Genomic DNA, 17623 nt, shown 5'->3' on the forward strand with positions numbered 1-17623 from the left:
TCTAATGGTCCTTTCAGGTTTCCTGGAGGCTGGACTTAGGCCCCCTTGGAAGGGAGCTCATTTCCCAACTCTCCTTACCTCTCCTCCCGGGTTCGATAGGGTACTTTAGTACGTGGGCGCCTATAAACGCTCAAGCCACTTCTACATTTCAATGTAAAATAGTCTTAGACTAATGTCCTATTAGAAATGACCCTGATGAGTCATACCCCTCACTTTCAAGGCTGACGTCAGGGGAGACAGCCAGCCCCTCCCACCTCCCTTGGAGCCTTGCGGGGATAGCACTGGGGAAGATGAGATGAATGGTGGGGCTAACCCAGAGTGTCACTCTTGACGATTCCCTTCCCTATAGAAGGGAATGTCTGCTGAGGGCTGAAGGGTGAGCAACCACCCCTCCCTGTCTCCACCACCAGGCCTCCTGAGTTGGGCTGATTTTCTCCCTCCCTGCCCCCTCCCTCTTTCTTCATCCCCTCCTTCCCAGTGCTGTGGTCTGGGAGGCTTCAATTGGCAGCTGCTTCCTGAGGCCGCAGTGAGGCCTCCCCGAGTGATCAGGTCCAACAAACAGACCCAAGTTGCCTCTTTAGGCCCAAAAATGACAGTCACGCCAATGGGTGGGAGACCCCATTGGAAGGCTCCCCACTGCTTCATCCTCCTCACTATAGAGCTAGACTCTCATAGGGTAATTCATCCCTGGTATTTCTTGTTGAGAGCCCTCTCCCCAGGCCAGAGAAATGCATGCAGAGTATGGAGCAGTGCTTGATTCCTTTAAAAAAAAATTAAATTGAAAATGAGTCTAGATATCATTTTTCTACCTGACTTAATAAGCCTGTTTTCAAAAAAAAAATATTGGTTTGCGCTATCATGTCTGATAAGCACCAAGTGGGAGAAGGTTTTACCATCATTTATATGTATGTCGCCCTCACATAAGCTTATATGTGTATAAGTTATAATCCTCCCCATCCGACTCCCCCGATACATATCTTTGTGGACTAATGGCCTCCGAACACTTACTTTATTATACACATTTGTTATGTGACAAATCTTGCCAACACACTGTTTTAAAGTTGATACACGAGGCAAATGTCAGAAATAAATGAAAAAAGAACCCCAGTTCCTAGCTGGGTTCTGATATTTACACTAAAATGAAATTTCATGTCTCCAGCTTATGAGAAAAGCCATTCTTAGTTGCACGTTGGCTTTAAGATATTTTTATTTAATACCTCCACACGTACACTTCCCATTTATCATATGCCTTATAATTTAGCCTGAAAAACAGTCTACTAAGTGGGTCTGACACATCTTTTACAGAGTGCCGAAAGCACAAAAATGTGTTTTGTTTTTATGTAACTGGAAAGATTTCTTCTGTTGTTTATTTTCAAACTGGAAATAGATATTTTTATTGTGAATGTGGTACCTGATGACCGCCAAAAAACTAAAGCTCCATGTCTTGCCCATAATTCCACTCCCCAGAGATAACCCCGGTTACCAGTCAGAATAGGAAAGGAAAACCTTCCTAGTGATTTTTTCTTGTGTCCGTCCCTTCCCCAGCCAAAATGACCAATTTCAATTTCTCCATGTACTTTCAGGAGCCTTCAATCGGAGGAAACGAAACTCCATATATGTCACCGTGACTTTGCTTATTGTGTCCGTGTTAATTCTCACCGTGGGCCTTGCTGCAACCACCAGGACCCAGAATGTGACTGTTGGAGGTTATTACCCGGGAGTTATTGTAAGTATCAAAAATATAGGTGGGTCTCAGTAGCTTGCTGGCTGCAGACATTCGGGTTCTACTTTGATGGTTTTCAATTCGGTTTGAGTTTCTGGTGTTTGCTCAGTTTTCCTCCTTTATATATCTCTATATGTATATACAAAGACAATTCTGGATCCATTAAGAAGAGCCCTGGCCAGGCCAGTGTGGCTCAGTGGTTGAGAATTGACCCATGAACCTAGAGGTCATGGTTGGATTCCCAGTTGGGGCACATGCCGGGGTTGCAGGCTGGATCCCCAGTAGGGGGCGTACAGGAGGCAGCTGATTGATGATTCTCATCATTGATGTTTCTGTCTCTCTCTTCCTCTCCTTTCCTCTCTCTGAAATCAATAAAAATATGTTTTTAAAAAAAAGAAAAAGAAGAAGAGCATTGGACCAAGACTCTCCACCCCTAACTAGCAGTGAGATCTTGAGCAAGTCATCTCACTCTTTGGAACCTAGGTTTTCTAGTCCAGGAGATGTTACTAACTAGCAGTGTTAACCTTAGGCTAAGATCCTTTTCTCTCTGAGCATCTGCTTCCCAATATATAACAGAAGTCTCCTGATCTTACCTGAAATCCCAGGACTCTGACAGCTTGACACTCCGTGACCAACAGCACTGATCTCCAAAGTGATCACTCTTATTAGGAAAAATATGTAGAATATTTACTCCTACAATATGTATATTTATTCATTTGTAAATTATGTACATGTTTATAAAACATACAAAGTGGAAATTTAAAAATTAGATAAAATTGAAATCAACACTAATTTTAATATCTTCATATTAACACTCACTAAATTTCAGAGGATGATATGCACATCACATGAAGTCTGTCAGTAAAGACAGTGACTATAAATTCTTATTTCAAATAACCCACTAGATAATTTTGAATATTTTTGTCTGACTTCTTATCAAATGTGATTAGGTTGCCATTGGCATCATTGCTTTTGAATGTGGCTCTCACCATGTGGCTGACAAGAAGCTCACCCTGCGAGTTAGAAGTGTCAGCTCTACCGTTTTCTTGTTGCTGGCTTCTGCTTACATTACTAAGGTCATCTTCAATTTGTGGTTTCTCAGTAGGAATCTTTCCAAACTACTTGTCCATTTTGTTGGGACTAATTTAGTTAAAACTGGATAAGACAATCCAGGTACATGTAAAAACACCCCACCATCAACCCTTTGCTGCTTGGAACTTGCCCACCTCCCTCAGGATAGCTCACCTTGTTGTCTGACATTCACACCGAGGGAGGGCGCCAGTGACAGTCTGTTTACTGAACATTTGTAACGTTTAGTTCCTTTCTTATTATTTTAGATAAACAATAGATAGGAAACAAGAATTCAAATAGTTTCTTTCTATACTTTGGTGGACTGTTTTCCCAATTCCCAGGGTGCATGCAACCCACTTTGGAAACTGCTGCGCTCTTTACATACAAAACCTCATTTTATATCAAATCATCACACTGTGCACTTTAAATATATACAATTTTATTTATCAATTATACCTCAATAAAGCTGGGGGAGGGGGAGAAAAGAAAAACAAACAGAAACCTCATTTTGATCTATACAAACTTCTGTTAAACACCAAAATCTAACTCTAGAAGTTGGATCATATTTTCAATATCAACTGACTTCCCAATTGTAATTGCTGGCAAGCAGGAAAGAATTTTAGGATGGTTCACTTTTTATTTTTTTAATGTTAGGATAACAAAGAGGTGAGACGTATTTGTTGTTGTTTTGTTTCTTTTCTTTTTTTTTTCCTTTTTTCTTTTGAGAGGTGGGAAGGGAGAAAGAAGCAAAGAGAGGGAAAGCGGTTAAAGATAGATGTCTTTGCCAAACCAGCAGTGACCAAGCCAGACGCCTGTTGCTTAGGTCATCAGTTACATAGTCAGCCTCCTCAAGAGCGCTAGCAAAGGTGGGGCATGACGTGGGCTGTACTCCCAGGAGCTGAAGGCTGCCTGGGAACCTCCCTTTACAGCTCTTGGGCTGGCAGGGCTCCCCCTCCCGCCCCCAGCAGCCAAGGGCAGGTGTCCCACAGACAAGTTTGGTGCCCTTTGTTAAACACGTGATGTGAGAACTCACCCAGTCCACTTCCTGTGGTGAGGGAAGGAAACCAGTCGTCAGCAGAATTGGATTTTATTTTTAAACACAAGCAAGGGGCAAGTGGGGAGAGGAAAGGGAGGGAGATTGCAATTTGGTGGCTTGGAAAAGCAATATCTAGAGTCCGTGTGACTTTGTGTGCTTCAGGTAGCTGCATTTAGTGAAATAGTTCTGACTGATGAGCTAATAATGCTCAAGCCAAGATTCAGACTCTCCACAGGTGAAGGGAAAGTATTTTCCATGTGATTTAAGAGTAGGAACTCCTATTCAGGAAAGGTGGTCATGAACTTTCTCTGTAGAATATCTCACTGTGGGTGGCTAGGTGGGGATGCATTAACAAAGGAAGGAGGGTGCAAAATTGTTATTATTTGAGTAGGTGATGTTCAGCTAGAGCTGCAAAGTGAAGCAGTGGGGGCGTGTGTCTCTGTGTGTGCTTTTCACTAAAAGCTAATCTGGAAATGTTAATAGGAGAGCCATCCTTAACAGACAGTGTGCCCCGTGGTTTAACCTTTAAAATTTTGTTCTCATAGTTCATGTTGATTTTTTATCAAAATGGGTTTTAATTATAGAAAGCGAAGGGGAAAATTACAGATTGAAAAGCAGAAAAATCCATTTGAGTTTATAGGTCAGATCATGATGTAACAAATACAATTACCATTCAAACCTCTGAAAACAGTAAACGCCTGAGAATGGGACACTTTTACTAATTGAATAGTTTGGTTATTAAGGTGCTATATAAACTCCAAGCCAGCAGTTTCCCCACCTTAGCATGCACAAGAATGACTTGGTGAAAATGTGGAAAATACCGAGCTGCGCTCCCTACCCCCAGAGATCCTGATTTAGTAGGTCTGAGTGGGACCCAAGGACCTGAGTTTTCCTTTGCTGAGCTAACCTTTGATTAGAAAAGTAAGACATGCTGATCCTGCATTTTATTTATTTACTTATTTATTTATTTATTTTTCCTTTTTTTTAATCTTTATTGTTCAAAGTATTACAGATGTCCCCCCTTTTCCCCCATTGACCCCCTCCACCCCGCATCCACCCCACCCCCAGGCTGAATCTGCATTTTAATAAACACCACAGGGGAGTCTAATTCAGGTGGACCAGCAACCACCTGGAGAACTACAACACACTAAATAAAGTATGCTTAGCAATCGAACCAAAATGAGCATAATGTGGCATTTTAAGATCCTACACTGTCAAACTGGTCGATTTGAACATAAAATACTATTGTATAGAACTGTGAAAAAAGTTCAGGTTATTTGGAACCCTGCTGTTTTGGACTCTAGTTAAATGTATTAACAATGTATGAGAAGTTAAATTTCAAAACAGGCAAATTAGGGAGCAATTATTAGATTAAAAGAAGACTTACCATACAATTCATTTAAATATTGAGAGCTCAGGCATTTTAAAATATAATAGCATTTGCATAACTCTAAGTTATGTGAAACTTTCATGGGACATATTTATTTTGCCAAAAGACACACCCTTGTACAATGAGGTGCATTATAATAGAGTGTTAGCTACTCTACCTGAGCTGGAATGTGGTATCATCACCCTAAGACACAAATGTACACATGCATCTCTTAAAATATGCTCATCTATATAGGCTGGATTTTACAATTTAAAAAAAAATTAAAACCCCCAAAGAAAGACAAACGAGTTTAGCATTTTTACTTTCCTAGACCATTTAAGACATAGTCTATTCCAAAAGAGTTCCAGTGAGCTTTTTACTCTGGAGGCCTAAAAAAACAAGAGCCTGTGTGGTATGAAGTGAAAAAGGCATGGGAGAGAACCTGCTCCTTCGCTGTAATTCTCTAACTTTAGATCCAGAAGACAGAGGCCTCGAAATGTGTTTCCCAAGCAACCCACAAGATGGAGTTGGCCACCTGGTCAGTAAGGAAGGAAGGCCTTTCATTCTCGAACCCTCTCCCCAGCTGTTGTACTGATAGGGCCCACACCAGCCTGGGTTTTCTTTCAGGAAAGAAACCAAGAGTTTCTTCCCCATTTCCCTGGGGGATATGGGGTCAGTTAATTGAAAATTATATCAGGAGACACGGACAACAGGGATCATTCAAAATAATCAGCCCAGAAGCCTTCTTTAGGCCAGTGTGATTTGAGTTTCACAGGTAAATACCCTTGATAAATCCAACTAAGTTGTTTTTGTGGGGTTTTTAAAATTTTATCTTTATTGTTGAAAGTATTACAGGTGTCCCATTCCCCCCCCAATTGGCCCCCTCCACCTCGCTCCCACCCCCTCCCCAGGCCTTCACCCCGTCATTGTCTCTGTCTATGGGTTATGCATATATGCATATAACTTCTTTGGTTAATCTCTTCCCACCTTCCACCCCCCCTTCCCTCTTCCCTCTGAAATATGATCGTCTGATACATGCATCAATGTCTCTGGATCTATTTAGTTCATCAGATTCTTTTGTTCATAAGCTTCTTGTTGAAGAAGACCCTTCAACATTTCCTGTAGTGCTGGTTTGGTGGTGATGAACTCCTTGAGCTTTTCCTTGTCTGAGAAGCTCTTTATCTGACCTTCAATTCTATAGCTTTGCTGGGTAGAGTCATCTTGGTTGTAGTTCCATGTTTTTCATCACTTTGAATATTTCTTGCCACTCCCTTCTGGCCTGCAAAGTTTCTGTTGAGAAATCAGCTGACAGTCGTATGGGTGCTCCCTTGTATGTAATTAACTGCTTTTCTCTTGCTGCTTTTAAGATTCTCTCTTTGTCTTTAACCTTTGGCATTTTTTTTTAAACATATCTTTATTGATTTGAGAGAGGAAAGGAAGGGGGAGAGAGAGAGATAGAAACAGCAATGATGAGAGTCATTGATTGGCTGCCTAGCCCACAACCCGGGCATGTTCCCTGACCAGGAATTGAACCCCGATCTCCTGGATCCTAGGTCGATACTCAACCGCTGAGCCATGCCCAGCCGGGCAACCTTTGGCATTTTAATTATGATGGGTCTTGTTGTGAGCCTCTTTGGGTTCCTCTTGTTTGGGACCCTCTGCTTCCTGGACTTGTAAGTCTATTTCTTTCCCCAGGTAGGGGAAGTTTTCTGTAATTATTTTTTCAAACAGGTTTTCAATTTCTTGCTCTCTTTCCTCTCCTTCTGGCACCCCAATAATACAAATGTTGGGCCTCTTGACATTGTCCCAGAGGCTTCTTATGCTATCTTCATATTTCTGGATTCTTTTTTTCTTTTTGTTCTTCTGATTGGGTGTTTTTTGTTTCTTCGTGTTCCAAATTACTGATTTGATTCTCAGCGTCCTCTACTCTACTGTTGATTCCCTGTAAATTATTCTTCATTTCAGTTCATGTAGCCTTCATTTCAAATGGGTTCTTTATTATGTCACTGATTTTCTCAATTATTTTTGTCATACTCTTACTAATATCCTTGAGCATCCTTATAACCATTATTCTGAACTCTGTATCTGTTAGCTTGCTTTGATCTATTTCATTTAGTTCCTTTTCTAGAGATTTCTTCTGTTCTTTCCTTTGTGACATGTTTCTTTGCCTCCACATTTTGGCTGCTTCCAGGTGTTTGTTTCTATGTATTAGGTAGAGCTGCTATGTCTCCTGGAATTTGTAGAGTGGCTTTGTGTAGAATGTGTTCTTTAGGGTCCAGTGGCTCAGCCTCCCCAGTCACCTGAGCTGGACCTTCTAGGTGCTCCCCTGTGTGGGCTGTGTGCACTGTCCTGTTATAGTTGAGCTTTGGTTGCTGTTGGCGTCACTGGGAGGAATTGACCCCCCAGGCCAATCAGCTGTGAGGACCAGCTGCAACTACAGCCAAAGAGCTGCTGTGCTGGAGATACCCCTATGGAGCAGGATTTACTTCAGTGGGGCTTTGGTGTTCACCAGGTGCGCCCCTTGAGTGTGTCACTCGTGGATGTGGTAGGGTTGTAATCCAGCATGGGCGAGTCTGACCACCAGGTGCACTGTCTCTGGGGCCTCCCAGGAGTTGCAAAGTCAGCCTCTGCCAATGCCTTGCTCAGCGCCACCCAGCATGAGCTACACAGCAAACCGTACTTGGCTGCTACTTGTGCTGGGCTTGGAGGTGTCCAGGAAAGGCCAAGCTATAAGTCAATGCAGGCTGCCACTAGTGCCAGGCCTGGGGCCACTTATCAAGCACTATGGGGCAGCTGCTGCTTGTTTGAGAGATTTTAGGAAAGTGCTAAACATGAGGCTCGAGAGGCCACATGCACAGAAAAGCCACTGGAAATGGCTTGGATGAGCCTGCAAGCAGGGAGGGGTGGGGCCTCCGGAAATCACCCGAGCAGGGTCAAAGGTGTGAGTCAGGTGCTGGAGATTCAAATATGGTGCCTGCCTACCAGCTCTGTGGGGGGAGGACTCGCCAGAGGAGCAATGGCCTCTGTCAGCTCTTCTGCCTGTGAGGAAGCTGCCCCTCCAGCTCTCGCCCTGACTTCAGGCAAGTTATTTCCTCCTCAAATGTCCCAGGGTCCCTTCAAGCTGCTGCCCGGCACTGGGCTCAGAGGGAGCGCGTCTGAGTGAGTCCGTGCGCGGGCCCTTTAAGCGGAGCTGCCTGGGGCTCCCGCAGCCCCACAACCCTCAGAGACAGTCCCCGCTGGTTTCATAGCCCGGAGTCGTGGGGATGTCTCTTCCAGGCCCTGGAGCCCTGGGCTGGGGGCCTGCTATGGGGCTGGGACCCCTCACTTCTCCGGGAAACCCGCACCGCCAAGATTCCCTCCTGGGTTTAAACCGCGGCACTGGGTGTGGGCCCGTGGCCGCATCTCTGCGATTCAGCCCCTATCCGCCTGCGTCTCCACTCCTCCTACCACTCTCGATGCTCCTTCAGTTCCCTGGTTGTAGGGTTTCTGTTCAGCCAGATTTCAGGAGGCTCTGAGTGATGGTTGTTTTGTATTTTAGTTGTAATTTTGATGTGGATGCGGAGGCAGCGGGTGCAGCTGTTACCTATGCGGCCGTCTTGTTTCTCCCCCTCCAACCAAGTTTTGACTCACTTGAATGTTCAGGAAATTCAAGGAGCTCTGGATACTGAGATTTGGTGGTTTATTATGAATTAGGGAGAAATTTTGTCCACCTCTTGTTGAAAATGTTTCTAAAATATAAAATCATTCTAAATTAAAATTTCTACTTTAGTAAGGACACTTAAAGATGAGACATGAAGCTTGATTTGCTAGATAAGACTTATAATGTCAGAAGGTTCTAACCTTCACTGGCTCCTTGTTACCTATTTAGCATTGCCATTCAAAGCTCTCCAAAGATGCCTTCGGCCTGGATTCCCATTACCTCTCCTCTGCCAAAATTGTCAATTCATAGTGCCCCGAACATGACTTGGGCTTCTCTGCCTAATGCCGCCACTCTCACTGTTACCCCTGGCCTGGAACGTCCGCCCTGCTTTCTTTTTCTGTATATCTAAATGCTCTGTCCTATCCCAACTTAACAACACAGCAAGGACATTTCTTAACTACTAGGATCCACAGTGGTGTCTACTGTCTTTGAACTCCTTACCATAGATTCCTCCTACTCACAATTCCTAGAAAATTCTCACCTCCTTCTTTGTGGGCTGTTGGGCTGTATTCTCATTTAGCTTTGTTTATACAGGTCTATAATCTCGTATCTGAACCCTTGGTTTGGGCCAGATGTGTTTGAGAATTTAGACTTTTTTTATTTTAGAAAACAATATAGTACGTATATCATATGTTATCTAACATCCCAGTGGGGTCTTAAGAAACACCCCATAATCGAGCACCTTCATATTTCTACAATAAACTGTGAACCTTTACACTAAGTCGATAAAGATGATATATTTTTTTTAAGACCTATCAGTTTAAGGTCTGGTTTTGTCACCAAGTCAGTTACCAAAAAAAACCTTTTGGTTTTAAGAGCTTTGGGGATTTCAGGATTATGGAAAGAGATTGTGGACCAGTTTACCTAATTATCGCTCCAGAGGCTGAATCTTATTGGTCTTGGTATCATACCCCACCCCACTTCCTGGCCTCCAAATCACAGATCCAACACAGTGCCTGCCACAGAGTAGGTGTCCAATTGATCTGTATTGAATGACTAATCCTTCTGAGCCTCAGCACTGGGTCTCTGGGGCAATGGATGGAAATAGGCATAGGGTATAGGGCATAGCCCAAAAAGAGCCCTTGACACTCTGATTTTGATTTCTAAGGATCTGTCTTTTTTTTTTCTACAAATGGAGGGAAGCCAAAATAAAGCAAACTGGTTATTTGTTCAGGTGATGGGAATCAAGCTGGAGGTACAAAGGTCTGAATGTTCCATGAATCCATGCAGTTCTAGAGGGGTGACCATAGAGATGACCTTTCTTTTTAAAAGATAATTAATTAATTTTTGTTTCTTTTTTTGTTTTTTATTGAATTTATTGGGGTGGCATGGATTAATAAAATTATATAGGTACCAGGTGCACAATTCTCTAACACATCATCTGTATATTGTATTGTGTGCTCACCACCCCAAGTCAAGTCTCCTTCTATCACCATTTATCCACCCTTCATCCTCTCCTACCTCCTCCCATTCCCCTTTCCCTTTGGTAGTCACCATACTGTTGTCTGTCTATAAATATTATTTTTTTCTTAATCCCTTCACCTTTTTCACCCAGTCCCCCAACCCCCCTCCCCTCTGACAGCTGTCAGTCTGTTCTCTGTATCTGTGAGTCTGTTTCTATTTTGTTTCTTAGTTTATTTTGTTCATTAGATTCCATATGTAAGTGAAATCATATGGTATTTGTCTTTCTCTGACTGGTTTATTTCACTTAGCATAATACTCTCCAGGTCCATCCATGCTGTCCCAAAGGGTTAGAGATCCTTCTTTTTTACAGCTGCATAGTATTCCATGGTATAAATGTACCACAGCTTTTTAATCCACTCATCTACTGATGGACACTTGGGCTGCTTCCAAACCTTGGCTATTGTAAATAACACTTCAGTAAACATAGGGGTGCATATATTTTTTCAAATCAGTGTTTTGGATTTCTTCAGATATATTCCCAGAAGTGCAATCGCTGAGTCATAAGGCAGTTCCATTTTTAATTTATTGAGGTAACTCCATACTGCTTTCTACAATGGCTGCACCAATCTGCCTTCCTGCCAGCAGTGCACGAAGGTTCCCTTTAGAGATTATCTTTCCGAGGCCTCAGGAGAGCAAACAGTTGATTAGAAGTAGCTGCCCAGCCCTGCCGGGTGTGGCTCAGCGGTTGAGCATTGACCTAGGATCCAGGCAATCAGGGTTCGTATTCCCAGTCAGGGCACATGCCCAGGTTGCGGGCTCCATCCCCAGTTGGGGACGTGCAGGAGGCAGCCGATCAATGACTCTCTCATCATTGATGTTTCTATCTCTCTCTCTCCCTCTCCTTTCCTCTCTCTGAAATCAATAAAGATATATTAAAAAGAAAGAAAGAAAGAAAGAAAGAAAGAAAGAAAGAAAGAAAGAAAGAGAGAGAGAGAGAGAGAGAGAGAGAGAGAGAGAGAGAGAGAGAGAGAGAGAGAGAAAGGGAGGAAGGGAGGAAGGGAGGAAGGAAGGAAGGAAGGAAGGAAGGAAGGAAGGAAGGAAGGAAGGAAGGAAGGAAGGAAGGAAGGAAGGAAGGAAGGAAGGAAGGAAGGAAGGAAGGAAAAGAAAGAAAGAAAGAAAGAAAGAAAGAAAGAAAGAAAGAAAGAAAGAAAGAAAGAAAGAAAGAAAGAAAGAAAGAAAGAAAGAAAGAAAGAAAGAAAGAAAGGAAGGAAGGAAGGAAGAAAGGAAGAAAGGAAGAAAGGAAGAAAGGAAGAAAAAGCAGCTGCCCATTTTCAGGAAGTTCTGTTGATTTTTTTCTTCTTTACTTTCAACCCCTCAGCTCTTCCTCAAACAGGACTTCTCACTCCATCCCTACAGAGAACTTCTTCCTTGGGGGGCAGCTATGAAGGTCATTATTCTTACAAACACTGGCCACAAATGCAGCAAAGCATGGTTGAGAGTACCCCAGCTATTAGTCAGGGGACCTGAGGGCTAGTCCTGGCTCTATCAGGGGACATGTCCATACAGTTCTCTAAGCTTCTAGTTTCCTTTCTCTCAAACGGGAATGAGATGAGCTCTACCAAACTCCAAAACATTATTGTGACCAAAATGGAGGACAAGTGCTTCTCTGAATTAAACTGTTTTTCAAAGATAAGGTAGTTTTAGAGACACTGCTGAGTTCATCAACCTGTCATCCAGGTGAGTGAATTCTTCCAGACAGGACTCAATAGATATTAGTTTCCTGCCTGATGAACTCTACCTTTCTTTTGAACTCATGTTAAAATGTCTCCACCTCTGTGAAATCTTAGACCTACTATGTAATTAGCAGCCTCCTTTATGAAGTCACGCTACATACAGGCACACTTCATTTTATGGCATTTTGCTTTATTGTACTTCACAGATGTTGCGTGTTTTACAAATTGAAGGCAAGACCCTCCACCAGCAAATAGATTACAACTTGCTTTATTGTGGGCGATACCCTCTTTATTGCGGTGGTCTGGAACTGAACCCACAATATCTCCGAAGTATGCCTGTACCTTATCTCATTTAATCTTCATAGCAGCCATGTGTGGTAGCTACCATTATGAGTCTCATTTTTAAAATTTTTTTTTAAATATGTTTTTATTGATTTCAGAGAGAGGAAGGGAAAGGGAGAGAGAGAGAGAAACATCAATGATGAGAGAAAGTCATTGATTGGCTGTTCCCTGCACACCCCTACTAGGGATCAAGCCCAAAACCCATGCAGGTGGAATCAAACCAGCAACTTCCTGGTGCATGGGTCAGTCGATGCTCAACCACTGAGCCATGCCGGCCAACCTTGAGTCCCATTTTTTTTAGATGAGGAAACCAAAGCACAGAGTGGCTATGGGACTAGCTCCAGGTGACAGTCTATAAGTAACAGAGCCAGGGATATCATAAAAAATGAATTATTCTCTGCTCCTATAGCACTTTGCTTATACCTGTAGTCCTTAACCCACAGTCCATCCCTCCTTCACTAGATTATGAGTTCCTGGAGGGCAGGGCCCTATCTTCTTATTTATCTGACAAAAGTACTCAGTGAGTGTTAGAAAAGTGAATGAGTTGGAGTGGAACAGAATGGAATGGAAGGAAATGCGAGGGAGCTAAATGAAGTAACTGGCTGGCCTGGGATTTCCAGCCCTAGAGTGCCTTGTCTTGCCAGTCAATTCCACAAGATTTCAGCCCACCTCTTCTGGTCACTGCCATTAGACAGCCATTTGAGAGTGCAGGAAGAGCTAGTGTCTTTGCTTCCCGTCTTCAGGCACACTGCTGTTGGCGTTCAGGAGACACTTAGTGAATATCTGTGGAAACTGAACTCCTCAGAAAACGGATTTATTTTCCATGTAAGAATATGCCTCCAACTTTCTCTCAATCTCCAAAAGTGGCCCAGGGTTCCATAAGCACAGACTCTTTATGGAATTCTTCCTAAAAAATAAAAGCTGTGGAACACATTGGAGGGGAAGATAAGATAGAACATGAGAGTCTGTTATGAAACAGAGCAAATAATGATAGGATTTTCTAGCTCAAATCAGGTTAGAGCTGCTCAAAAGTTAAATGTCTAATAAAATAGTAATAATAATCACTAGAAGAGTAATTAATGTTTACTGAGTATTTACTGTGTGCCAGGCACTGTGCAAAGTTTTTCAAATGTATCATCCTGGTTAATCCATATAAAAGTCCTATAACGTGGCCACTACTATAGTCCATGTTTTCCAAATAAGGAAATTGAGGTTTAGAGAGGTCAGTCAGCTTGTTCAAGCTCTCACAAACATAAGTGGAACACAAACTGAGGTTAGAAGCCAAGCTAGTCTGATAACCAGGTTTGTTGTTGTTGTTGTTTTAATCTCCTTTTAAAAACCAAGTTTTAATCAGTATACTTTATGACAACACATTTTAATTATCTTTAAAATAAGATCAGGTGGGAGATATGTATAGTTTAACTGTTGAGTGAGGACGTTCTCGGTAGTCTTGGATGGCATGGGATCTGTATACCCTTATGCAATTCAGCTTCTATTTCCCAAGAGAGTTTGCTGCCTGAGTGGCCCTGCAGAGTGAGTCTTTATAAACTTGTATTCAATCCTTGCTTTCATTCTCTTTCATTCCTGGGGGTCTGAGACAACCACTCAGCCCCCCTACACTGCTTCACCAAACTCCAGCCCAGCCCATGGGTCTATTCGATTTCCAAGCCTAGGCATAAAGTTTGGGGCCTTGGACTGAAATAGATGCCCCTGTGAGCCAAGGTGGGAACCCAGACCATTAGTGAAGCTAAAGAGATATGTAACTACATTGCTGAACTGGTGTTAAGATTTATTGGTCCATTCTCACCACTTTTTACTTCTTTCATTTTTATCCCCTTCGACAGCCATCGGTTACTGATCGTTTTCAGCTGAGACTGGCAGACTCAGTCCACTAATGGCAGAACTGAGACAAAAGTGGGATCTGCTACACCGAGCCATCATCCCAGCCACTTAGACAGGGAAATTGTTTTTCAGGGTTTTATGGTGCCATCTCTGCATGCCCTTTAATAAATGCTTGCTGTCCATAAATGAAGCAGAGATGGAAGAAGAGGTGAATAAGTGCTAGCATAAATTGCAGTTGGGTCAACCACAAATACAGGCTTTCAAAAAAATGGTGTGTTGTTTTTTTAGTTTAGGTTAAGGTGCTTGCTAATTTCTAAAGGACTTCCTGGGTTTTATTAGTGTGCCAGATGCATCAAAAATTGCTATTTCAAACCTTTACTTTGTAATCCATGCATTAGACTGGAAGGTCGCTTTAAAAATAAAAGGATAAAGATCAGAATGTAATGCGTGCTTTTCACCAGTATATGTCTCTTACTGATTCACCAGCTCCATGCTAAGTAATGGATATTGAAATTGAAATAAGCAGGCTCTGAAAAGCTATGGCTGACTTTGACTTTTAGTTTGGGGGCACATGCATTTCTTTTTAGGCATGATTCATATCTACAAGGGAAAATTGGCAAATAGTGGGAGAAATGCTTTTACTGTACACACTTTATTTGTGTAAGTAATGACTGCAAGTGGTTTTAGCATCTATACCCCAGTTACTTTCCATTGTCCTGAATCATATCCAGGAGCTGAATGCTTGTGTGGTCGGGCTGACCATTTCTCCACATGCTATGTGTGCCTTGTTGCTTTGCAGCTCGGCTTTGGATCATTCCTTGGAATCATCGGATCCAACCTTATTGAGAACAAACGGCAGATGGTAAGTTTTCATTGCTATGGAATCAAATTCTTCGTCTGAAGGTAACACATTTCTTAAGGTTGCACAAGTTGGGCCACAAAAGAAACTGCTACTTTGCCTTTTCACTTAAGTCTCCAGGGAACTTTTCGGTGACCCTGTGGTATGGGACTTGATCTTACCTTGTCTGATGCTCCCTTGGTGGCCTCACTAGTCTCCTTTAGTCACAGGGACAGGATATTTTGGATCTTGCCCTTGGCTCTCCTCCTCACTCCCAAAGGACCTCCCCAGCCTATCCGGTCAGGCGACTGTCCTCTACAGTGCCTTTACTTCTGTGATTTTCATTGCCACAGCTCTGGATTATTGGTGACTCTCACATCTTCCTCTCTGATGCATAACCTTTTGAGGAAGTTTTTTCAGAGGGTTCCACTTTTTAGGAGATTATAATCTAGAGTACTTTGAATAGGAGAACAAATATACTTGGGGCACATAAGAGACAAAATAAAATTATGGAGCCCTAAAGTATTTCCATTACCTATAGTTCAAAACTAAGTATGTTGTAAGCTTGAAAGGGAGGATGAGCATATATAGTAGGAGGTAAAACTTAGAAAGTTCTGTGTCCTAATGGGTAAGCTGTTGTATTTTCCTGGTCCAGTCTGAGAAAGCTTCCTAGAGGGCAGGGGAAGAAGGTCCAGACCGAATTGCAGTTTTATAGGGCTTGTAAATCAAGATGCCTGGTGAGTGGTCAGATGGTGGACTGATTAGGCTCCCCCAGTATAAGTCTCTATGGCATCTTGACTCTGATGACAGGGTCTATTTAATAGCAAGTTTAATCAGATAACGTAATAGCTCCAGGGACAGAGAACTCTAACCATATGTTCTCCCCCAGCAACATGGGGAATTGCCCTCAGGAGAGTTCTAATAGTTCCAATCTTCCATTTTACCTGGACTCCACACCACCTCCCCCCCCCCCCCCAGTTGTGTTTGCACTTTGGACCTAAATTATTCAAAATAATAGAGGAGTTTTAGTTGTAGAGCTGATTATAGCATAGCTAATAATGCCAATTTCATGACATTGTTCATCCATTATTTACCAATTCTTTTTAGTGCTGTGAAGTGAGATTTATGGGGAGAGGTTTCTCAACAACTCCCAAAGGAGATAAGCATTTCTTCCTAGCCTGTTGAGGTGGGAGAAACTTGGGGTGGCCTTGACTTTCATTCCTCCTTCTCCCTGGAGAGCTGCTTAATGCCATGCTATTTCCCTTCCCTACCCCCAATCACCTCAAGGAAAAAAAAAAACACTGATTCCATCTAGTTCTGAAGGTCAGAACACAGGCAGATGGTGGGCTCAGGCAGCACCTATCCATGCCCCTGAAAACACCTACCCCCATGTTGGATTGTAGTATCAGCCTTGTCATGGAAGACAAATTATTAGGAACATTTCTGTTATCTAACATGGTCAAAGAATAGGGCAGTCTGGTTCAAGCAAACATTTTTCTTACTTGAAATTTTTCATATGCACCACACAGAGTTGATCCATTTCAGAGGCTTCAACCCTTGTAAAATGCCTTTAACGTTTAAGTCTTAAGTTGAATGTTCTCTTTCTTCAATGATGCAGAAGGCCATGTAGGGTTCTGTGGGGCCTCAGAATCATCCCTGTATTCATTAATGCCCATCATGAGGGGTTGGGAATAACATTGAACTAGGAGTCGGTGGGCACAAGACTCTTCCGTAGACTAGATGGTGATCCTGGGCACACACACCACTTCCCCTCTCTAAGCCCCTAATTTCACAATAAATAAAATAGAGGGTTGGACTACATGATGTCAGAGGTCCAACATTTTTGAGTCTGAGAATGGAAGAGTCACACAGTCAAATTCCACCGTGGACAGCATGCTGGATACCAGCAAGCCTCCTCTCCATTTGGTGCTCACAAATGCACTGAGTGAATTTCTTTGTTTGCCCTCAAAATGTAAAAGGTGCTTCAATGGCCCCTTCTGTGCCTCCCCCTTCCTCAGCTCCCACTCATCCTGCATGACTGCAAAGAGCATCCTCATGTGTGGCAAGCCAGGGTTCTGCTTTAGCTGGTGGTCTCTTGGGGATCACTTAGTCTCCAGGAGCAGCAAGAGTGGAAAGCTAACAGACACTTTTGTTTTGTTCCCTCTGCAGCTGGTGGCTTCTATTGTTTTTATCAGCTTTGGTGTGATTGCAGCCTTTTGTTGTGCCATAGTCGATGGGGTCTTTGCTGCCAGACACATTGTGAGTATTTTCAGTTCTGGTTTAAAGTAAGTGTGCACTACCAGCAAGGCTTCATTGAGCCTGTACTGGATGTGTGCTGAGTGTCATGAGGGGAACAGAAGACAGGATCCCTGTATCAAGGAGCTGACAGTCAAGATAAGGACACCCATGGATACATAGGCATCTAGAGAACTGGGTCTCAGCTGAGGATACAAACTCTAAAGGCCAGAGTGGTTTATCTTGGACTCCAGCAGTCAGGGCAGGCTTTTTAGTGGTGGTGGGGCTGGAGCCAGGCCTTCGGCAAGTGGGTGAGATTTAGAAAGGCAA

The 17623-nt window shown here is 42.9% G+C and overlaps 1 protein-coding gene across 4 annotated transcripts in view; it reads left to right on the forward strand.

Moving 5' to 3' along the window:
- TMEM255A (transmembrane protein 255A) overlaps positions 1 to 17623 on the forward strand; it is a 53968-nt gene that overhangs the window by 5128 nt on the left and 31217 nt on the right. For 3 of the 4 annotated variants that reach the window (XM_081126411.1, XM_081126412.1, XM_081126414.1), the window contains exons 2-4: positions 1584 to 1726; positions 15020 to 15082; positions 17228 to 17317. In XM_081126411.1, the coding sequence (XP_080982537.1) occupies positions 1584 to 1726; positions 15020 to 15082; positions 17228 to 17317 (296 nt within the window). The remainder of the gene's footprint in view (positions 1 to 1583; positions 1727 to 15019; positions 15083 to 17227; positions 17318 to 17623) is intronic. The other variant, XM_081126413.1, reaches the window with a different exon arrangement.

This window comes from Miniopterus schreibersii (genome assembly GCF_964146895.1).
Source record: "Miniopterus schreibersii genome assembly, chromosome: X".
In the NCBI taxonomy this organism is placed as follows: Eukaryota; Metazoa; Chordata; class Mammalia; order Chiroptera; family Miniopteridae; genus Miniopterus; species Miniopterus schreibersii.